Source organism: Chaetodon auriga, chromosome 16, assembly GCF_051107435.1.
Source record: "Chaetodon auriga isolate fChaAug3 chromosome 16, fChaAug3.hap1, whole genome shotgun sequence".
NCBI lineage: Eukaryota > Metazoa > Chordata > Actinopteri > Chaetodontiformes > Chaetodontidae > Chaetodon > Chaetodon auriga.
The window spans coordinates 572,136-580,782 of NC_135089.1; the positions used below are offsets into that span (position 1 = coordinate 572,136).

The 8,647-nt window shown below is 45.0% G+C and overlaps 1 protein-coding gene across 2 annotated transcripts; it reads right to left on the reverse strand.

The window, feature by feature from the left end:
* Positions 1-29: 29 nt before the first annotated feature.
* Positions 30-8,447, reverse strand: thoc6 (THO complex 6). Of its 2 annotated transcripts, none has more exons than XM_076753616.1 (13): positions 8,307-8,447; positions 7,244-7,335; positions 7,097-7,161; positions 6,856-6,959; positions 2,697-2,734; positions 2,560-2,608; positions 2,265-2,336; positions 1,997-2,099; positions 1,552-1,601; positions 1,323-1,385; positions 1,115-1,225; positions 896-1,024; positions 30-259 (listed from the first exon to the last, which is right to left on the reverse strand). In XM_076753616.1, the coding sequence occupies exons 1-13, from the start codon at positions 8,319-8,321 to the stop codon at positions 179-181; spliced, it is 972 nt and encodes a 323-aa protein (XP_076609731.1). In that variant the 5' UTR covers positions 8,322-8,447; the 3' UTR covers positions 30-178. The 2 variants fall into 2 exon arrangements, with proteins under 2 accessions (XP_076609731.1, XP_076609732.1); XM_076753617.1 differs by lacking the exon at positions 30-259 and adding an exon at positions 580-755.
* Between the last annotated feature and the right edge of the window lie 200 nt (positions 8,448-8,647).

Sequence of the window (8,647 nt, forward strand, 5' to 3'; positions counted from 1 at the left end):
AGATCGTTCTGGTAGAAATAATTTCACAGTTTGTATAAAATGAGAAAAATATTTTATTATTTTCAGACTAAATGACAGAAAACCTGCGAGTTTCTAACAACAACAGTAAAATAATGTGACAGTGTGTGTGTGTGTGCGTGCGTGCGTGCGTGCGTGCGTGCGTGCGTGCGTGCGTGCGTCAGAAGCTGAGGGAGAACGCTCTGTACGACAGGTTGGTGAATACGTCGATGTGATCGCTGCTGCCGCCGACTGTCAACACCTGAGCAAACAAAACACACATTCAACGTTCAGAACCACTTTGATCAGTGTCACACTGTCTGTGTGTGTGTGTGTGTGTGTGTGTGTGTGTGTGTGTGTGTGTGTGTGTGTGTGTGTGTGTTCGTTCATGTGTGTTCACTCTGCAGCTCTCGTCCTGTGTGTCAGTCTGTGTTGGACATGAGAAACTGTCTTCAGTCAAAGCTAGAAGAACATTCAAACATATCGCTGAAGCAGGGGAGTGAACCACGACTCCCATGATGCATTGCACTGACAGCCGGAGCCTCCTGGTCTGTAGCTCTGTGGGCGCTGTGACGCTCACACACCATCAGGTAGAACACCTGCAGAGGTGAGTCCAGCACTGATCTCTGACCGATGTTTTCTTCCCTTTTACTTTTGGATTATTTAAACGGTCTCATGAACCGTCGTTCTGCTCTGACAGAGTTGTGTCAATAAAGTTATGCATTTTGATTGTTGCTGTAGTCTTTGGTCTCCAAAGCCTGAAAAATCACCAGTCAACTTAATTATTGCCAAAAACACCTGAACAAACACGTCCATGCAAACAGCCTGAACCTGACTGAACCTCCGCAGGTGGGTGTCTGCGATGCGTTCAGGGGCTGTGATGCGTTCAATGTCTCACCCTGTGCTCTGTGCTGCTGCTGTTGATCTGCAGGCTGTTCAAGCTCTGTGGTGAACAGGGAATCTGAGCTTTGACCTCTCCGCCCAGCAGACAGTGAGACACGAACGCACCTTCACCTACAGCCAGGATCTATGGAGGAGGAGGAGGAGGAGGAGGAGGAGGAGTTAACATCTCTGTAAACACACACACACACTCACACTCTCAGCCACACACACTGACCAGGTCCTGGTGGAAGGCGGCGTGTCTCTGGCAGCCCCGCAGAGGGAAGACGGACGTTGGAGACAGAGAGCGGAGGTGCCACAGAGACAGAGACGGACCTCCACCACACAGCTGCAACACAAACAACACAACAACAACACAGAGTGTGAGACCAACACACACAGCTGGGTCTCAGTGTGTGTGCATGCGTGTGCGTGTGCGGTCTCACCATCCAGTCGGAGTCGGTGGTCAAACAGCTGATCCACTTCCCGTACTGAGGTCGAGCACAGCTCTGAAACACAGGTCAGACCTTCAGCGTCACCATGACAACAGAGGTCACATGACCACTGTAAACCCCTGCTGGGTTTCTCATCAGGACGTCTGTCCATTAACTTTGTCCACAGAGGAAAGAGACACAGAAATGAAGGAAGGCCAGCGTGGCGGCAGCGTCCTCTCACCTCGTACTTGTAGACCTCGATGCAGTGGACAGACTGTCCCGTCCTGCTGTCTGAAGAGAAGACACCGTTAGTAACGACTGCTCACTTCCTGTCTGCTAACGACGGCCTGCGCACTCAGAGCAGAGACGTCGTTCACGCGGCGAGTTTTTTCAGGATTTAAAAGGTGAAACCAGCAGACACCAGTAGACCGGATCCCATGAGCTGGTCCGGCCTCTTCAATCACCTTAGAATCCACTTAAAAGGTCTGGCTAACCCCCTTTGAAGACCCTCATGGTTCAGCTGAACAGCCAATCTGTGAGCTCCAGATCCTCAGGCAGGTCCTGGTTCAGGACCACTGCAGACCTGGTTTAACAGTCTGGAGCCATCTGAACCTGAGGTCCTGATCGTGAATCGCTCTGTCATCAAACGGCTGTTTAAATAAAGTTTTGATGGATTTCTGACTCACCCCAGATCCTCACGGCTCCATCCTCGCCCCCCGACAGGATCTCGGCCTCCCGGTCTCTCACGCTCACGCAGTGGATGTAGTCCGTGTGACCCTGAAGGACCGACTGAAAACAGGAGACAGAGTTCAGCTGGACGCCCACTGTGTGAACCAGTTTCTGCAGGACCAGACACAAACCCAGACCTCCTCCACACCATCAAACCATGAGTCAAACTGTCAGGAAGGTGGACAGATCCTGGATCTCCACGAGCAGAGACAAACCCTGACTGACCTTGAAGACTCCTTGTTCCAGGTCCAGGATGTGGACGTTGTTGTCCCCTCCACCGACGATGAGACTGTTGTCCTGAAAGACAAAGAGACAGAGACTAAGACCCTTGAGCCAGATCCAGAAACCTCCAGAAACCCAGGACAGGGAAAACAAATGGTGGAAGAGCAGGACTCCGTCTTCAGGACAGACAGGAGACAGACGTCATTTGGACACATCAGGACATGACATTGTAAAGCTGCTTCAGGTTCAGTTTAAGGTGGACCAGTTCCACCTTAAACTGATTGATGCGTGGACTCACTCTGGGGTTGATGACCATCGAGTTGATCTCTGGGATCTCCAGACTGGATCTGAGGACAGAGACACAACAAAGACCTCAGTGACCCCAGAAGGCAGGACAGACAGACACATGGACAGGCAGTGTGTGCTGTGTCTCACTTGTAGTTTGGTCTTCTTGTCCACACGGGTTTGACATTCTGAGGAAACAGGAAGTCAAATATCAGACAAAATATTCACACTGAAGCTTCTCTGTGACTGAGACCAGAGCCTGATGGACCAGCACAAAGACCTGATCCTGATCCTGACGGACCAGCACAAAGACCTGATCCTGATCCTGAGGGACCAGCACAAAGACCTGATCCTGACTCTGAGGGACCAGCACAAAGACCTGATCCTGACTCTGACGGACCAGCACAAAGACCTGATCCTGATCCTGAGGGACCAGCACAAAGACCTGATCCTGACTCTGAGGGACCAGCTGCATGTGATGTCCACTCAGTGCATTTTATTGACAATTTCAACTTTCTCTGGGACCGCAGACATTTTTTCAAAGGAGACGGACTTTCCCTAAACAAGTCAGGAGTAAAACTTTTTGCCTCCAACCTCTTTCTTCCTGTGTAACACTGTTCCCACTCCCAAGGACAAGAGACAAGAGGAATCCAAACAAAAGCAGCAAACACCAAAACATGAAGGAGAACCAACTCTCCCCCCGCCTGTATGCTCTAACCATGAAGGATGCCAGAGCAAAAAGGGGGATGCCTCATGTCCTCCACCAGGGGCCACTGCTCGCGAGGATTCACTGACTCCAACCACTAAAACTCCACCTAGGTCACCATCTCCAACCACTAAAACTCCACCTAGGTCACCATCTCCAACCACTAAAACTCCACCTAGGTCACCATCTCCAAGGAAAAGCCAGGGCCCATTGTGCCAGAAGCTTCATTGATTCATGTCTCAATAGGAGAAGATCGGCCCATCTCTGCAGAAACATCACATCATCGAATTTAACATGTATTCCACGTCAGCCACAGTATGTTCTAAAACATGGGGATGTTGGACTTTTCAGCACATTTAATTTAGCTCTTTTAAATGTTAGGTCTTTGGCAGGCAAATCATTCTTAATCAATGACTTTATCATCAAGCACAAGCTTGATTTTATGTTTTTAACTGAAACTTGGTTCGGACAAGATAACAGCGCAGCAGTTCTCAATGAGTCAGCCCCTCCGAACTTCAGTTTCATAAGTGAAGTGAGAATGCATAAGAGAGGAGGAGGAGTCGCCATTTTGTTTAATGATATCATTCAATTCAGCAGAGTCTCTTATGGTCACTTTGAATCTTTTGAATATGTTGCCATTCAATCAAAGTCTCCCTGCCGATCAGTCTTCGTAACCATCTACAAGCCTCCAAAATACAATGCAAAGTTTTCCGATGAGTTTGCCAATCTGCTGTCTGTTGTTTGTATTGATTTTGACTGTGTTGTGTTAGTGGGTGACTTCAACATTCATGTTGATCATCTCAAAGATGGATGTGCTAAAGAACTTCTAAACATCCTGGATCATTTTGGCCTCAGCACGTAACACATTCAACACATAACAAAGGGCATATATTAGATTTGGTTATTTCCAAAGGGCTCAATATCTCTGAGGTTGTGGTGATGGATGTTGCTCTTTCTGATCATTACTGTGTGTCATTTAAAATGGCCGTACCTGCTACTCTTAACAAAAGTGGAACAGAGGTAATCAAAAAGCGTTATCTTAATGATAACACCTGTGCAGTCTTCACTCAGTGTTTTACACCAACACTGCCCTCAGCTTCAACTGATGACCTTGTAAATAGTTTCAGTTCCAAAGTTATGGCTATTATTGACTCCATCGCCCCAGTTAAGACAAAAGTTTTATCAGGAAGGAAAAAGACACCTTGGAGAAACACCACACTGGTCAAAGTCCAGAAAAGAGTCTGCAGACAGGCAGAGCGCAGGTGGTGAAAAACTAAACTCCAGGTTCATTATGAGATTTACAAAAACAGTCTCCACACCTATAACCATGAACTAAAGAAGGCAAGGCAAGCATTCTTCTCAGAGATTATCAACAGAAACTGTAATAATGCCTGCACTTTGTTTTCTGTTGTGGATAGACTGACAAACCCCACAGCATCAGTCCCTCCTGAGCTGCTATCCAACAAGTCATGCAATGAATTTGCAGCTTTTTTTACAGATAAAATTTCAAGGATAAGACAAACAGTGTGCAGCTCCAGCTCAGGCAACATGATAAGTCCATCTGTGCCTTCTTGTTCTCCAGTTAATCGAGCACATTTTAACCTTCTTTATCATACAAGGCTGACAGAAACTGTATCACAGTTAAAATCCACAACATGCTGCCTTGATACTCTGCCAACAAACTTTTTTAAAAATGTCTTTAATTGCATAGCTCCAGACGTGTTGCAGATTATAAATACTTCTCTTCAGTCTGGTCACTTTCCCCAGGCCTTGAAAACTGCAGTAATAAAACCTCTCCTAAAAAAGGCTAATCTGGATGCTTCAGCGATAAGTAACTACAGGCCAATATCAAATCTTCCCTTTCTAGGAAAAATTATTGAAAGGGTTGTTTTTCAACAAATGCATGCTTTCATGATGCAGAACAATCTTTTCAATGCATTTCAGTCTGGATTTCGTCCACACCACAGCACTGAGACTGTACTTATCAAAGTTTTAAATGACATACATCTGAATAATGATGCTTCCAAAGCCTCAGTCTTAGTATTATTAGATCTCAGTGCTGCCTTTGATTCAGTTGATCAGGACATACTTCTGGACAGACTGGAAAAGTGGGTGGGACTTACTGGCACTGTACTACACTGGTTTAAATCTTACTTACAAGACAGAGACTACTTTGTGTCAATTGGTGAGCATGTGTCTGAACGACAGAAGATGATGTGTGGGGTGCCACAAGGGTCCATTCTCGGACCACTTCTTTTCAATATCTACATGTTGCCCCTAGCTCAGATCATGGAGCAACATAATATTTCTTATCATACTTACGCAGATGATACACAACTTTATATTTCTGTGTCATCACATGACTACAGTCCCTTACTTTCACTGAGTGACTGTATTCATCAAATCAATGAGTGGATGTGCCAGAATTTTCTTCAGCTGAATGCAGATAAGACAGAAGTGATTGTATTTGGCCCCAAAAATGAAAGGTCAAAGATCAGAGCTCACCTTAATGCCATGTCACTGACAACAACAGATAAAGCCAGAAATCTTGGTGTAATTATTGATTCTGACCTGAATTTTAACAGCCAGTTAAAGCTCATTACCAAATCAGCCTACTACACCTGAAAAATATAACCAGAATTAAGGGATGTCTGTCCAGAGAAGACATGGAAAAACTGGTTCATGCATTTATTTTCAGTAGGTTGGACTATTGCAATGGAGTCTTTACTGGCCTAAACAAAAAATCAATTAGGCAACTACAGCTGATTCAAAATGCTGCAGCACGAGTCCTTACAAACAGCAGAAACATGGACCATATCACAGCAGCCCTCAGATCAATACATTGGCTTCCTGTGAGTCAAAGAATAGACTTTAAAATCTTACTGTTGGTCTACAAAGCATTAAATGGTCTAGGACCGAAATATATTTTAGATTTATTGACTCCATATGAAGTATCCAGACCTCTCAGGTCATCAGGGACAGGTCTACTGTGTGTTCCCAGAATGAGAAGCAAACAAAGTGAAGCAGCTTTCAGTTATTATGCTCCTCACCTGTGGAACACTCTCCCTGCACACCTGAGGTCTGCACCAACCGTCAGCTCATTTAAATCTGGGTTGAAAACATTATTATTTGCTACAGCTTTTACTTAAAGTAAATATATTTGCTCAATGACTTTAATCATTCTAGATGCTAAATTATTGTCTTTTACTGGCTTCTGTTTTTAATTTTCTTTTAACTGTATTTTATTCTTATTTTTCTATTCTCTTCTAATCTCTTTCTCTTTCTTTCTTTGAAATGTATGATTTTAATGTATTTTATGCTTCTGTAAAGCACTTTGAATTGCCTGGTGTATGAATTGTGCTGTACAAATAAATTTGCCTTGCCTTGCCAGCACAAAGACCCGATCCTGATCCTGAGGGACCAGCACAAAGACCCGATCCTGATCCTGAGGGACCAGCACAAAGACCCGATCCTGAGCCAGTGAGCAGGTTTGACTCAGAGTTCAACTCTCTGTCTGAACTGAAAGCTCTCCTCCTCCTCCTCCTCCCTCTTGTTGCGCCTCCCTCGGCGGTGGTCGTGGTGTGAATTTAAAGCAACACTCACCTTCTTGATGAGTTCGGTCCAGCTCCAGGCACTGATCTCTCCGTTTCCGGCGCTCAGCAGGTGACAGTCGGTGGACAGGAGGGAGAAGACGGGACCTTCATGAGCTGGAGGAGACGATAGGAGACAAAGTGGAGACAAAATGAAGAGATTTGTTCTTCATTTACAGCTAGACTGCAGGTGACGTGTGGCTAACTGACAAAGTTAATGTTAGCACGCTAATACCTGAGATGTTTTCACTCACCTGTGAAGGTGAGAACAGGTTTCTGGCTCAGTGCGGTGGCATCTGGACTCAGAGCTGCAGAGAGGCTGCAACAGTTCAACAAAGTCACTGTTAGTAACACATCACCACAGCGACGGAAGCAGGTGTTCTCTCAGGTGTGCGGTCTACCTGAAGACGGCGATCTCTCCGTAGTTGTTTCCAGCCGCCAGAAATCGACCGCAGGGAGAAAAACTCTGAGAGAAAACCGACATGTGGAGGAGCTGCAGGACAGAGACACGTGTTAAAAGACCGGATCACCTGTTTGCACTCACCTGGTCTGTATCCAGGTGAGCGACTGGATCACAAAAACACTTCATTTATTTAGCACCTGAAACAACACAGTGGATCTGCTACGGTTCAGAGAGAAACTGCACAAAAAGGGAGAAACAGAGAAAAGAGAAAAAGGTGAGTCCTGTACGTAAACATGTCCTCCACCTGCAGGTAAACGGCACCTACACCTGTCCGACAGCAGCGTTGATCCGGGTCATAACTACATTCTTTTCTTTGGCTCCATCTGATGGCCGTGTGAAGAACCGCAAGCGAGCGTCATTTCAGTGTATGTTTGCAAAAGACTTAAGGCTTCAGACTGCTGCTTTATTGATCCCAATCTGGGAAATTATTACTATAGAAATCACATTTCCTCAGATTCTGTGTGAAAAACGTGAATTTAAATAAGATTTTCTGTGTTTGTAAAATGTTCTTTTGGTCTGAAAACTGGCTGAGCTCAAACATCAGTGAGAGGTTCAGCTGTGAATCTGAGGTTCATGTCTCAGTTAGATGATCTTTAATGTTTCTGACTGTTCACATTATTGATCCCACGCAGGGACAAGCCGAATTAATCAGGACGTTCTTTAGAACATTAAAGAGTCTTTTAACGTGTTTTACTCGGAGTATATTCTTACAAATAAGCGAGAAAACACAAATTGGGAGAATTCTGAACGGAGTTTGGCGCAGCGCTCTCTCTTTACGACAGTGAACTGGATTAATTAACGCTGAAACCAAACTTGATTAACTTGTTGTAAGTTATTCGTTGCACCGCGAGAGAAATGCGTCAGATGTTCTCAAGGAGCCAAATTTCTTCCAACAATGCCACAAAGCGCGAAGGCAGGCAGGAGCTCAGAGCACATTTACTTAATTTACTGAAAGATGTCAGATTCTTTCATTCAGTTCAGTTAAAATGATTCAGTTTTACCTCGACGGGACCCATCCTGCTGCTGCGCCTCCACAGAACGGCTGCAGCGGGAGAAAAAAAGCGGTAATTAAAGCAGAATAATCGCAAACGACGCGAGCAGCGAAGAGTTCAGTGCAGGCGAGGAAATATGACGTCGACACTGACACAAGGGATTCTGGGACATGTAGTGGTCAAACAAGTGGCATTTTTATTGAATTTGTAGAGCACGGAAAATATGAATATGAGAAATGAAAAATTGCTGCAAATAAAAGATAAAAATATAAAATTGTTATCTGTGATTAGTTTTTTGTTTTCTGGATTTAAAGAAGTCAAAATATGTCAAATATGTGGCAAGAAAAAAG

What these genes read in the sequence shown, in the direction of transcription:
- thoc6 (XM_076753616.1), bottom strand. An exon ending in GGACCGAACTCATCAAGAAG is followed by an intron (nt 2,735 to 6,855) that starts GTGAGTGTTGCT and finishes CTGTTTCCTCAG; the next exon opens with AATGTCAAACCCGTGTGGAC. An exon ending in TGGAGCCGTGAGGATCTGGG is followed by an intron (nt 1,602 to 1,996) that starts GTGAGTCAGAAA and finishes TCTTCTCTTCAG; the next exon opens with ACAGCAGGACGGGACAGTCT.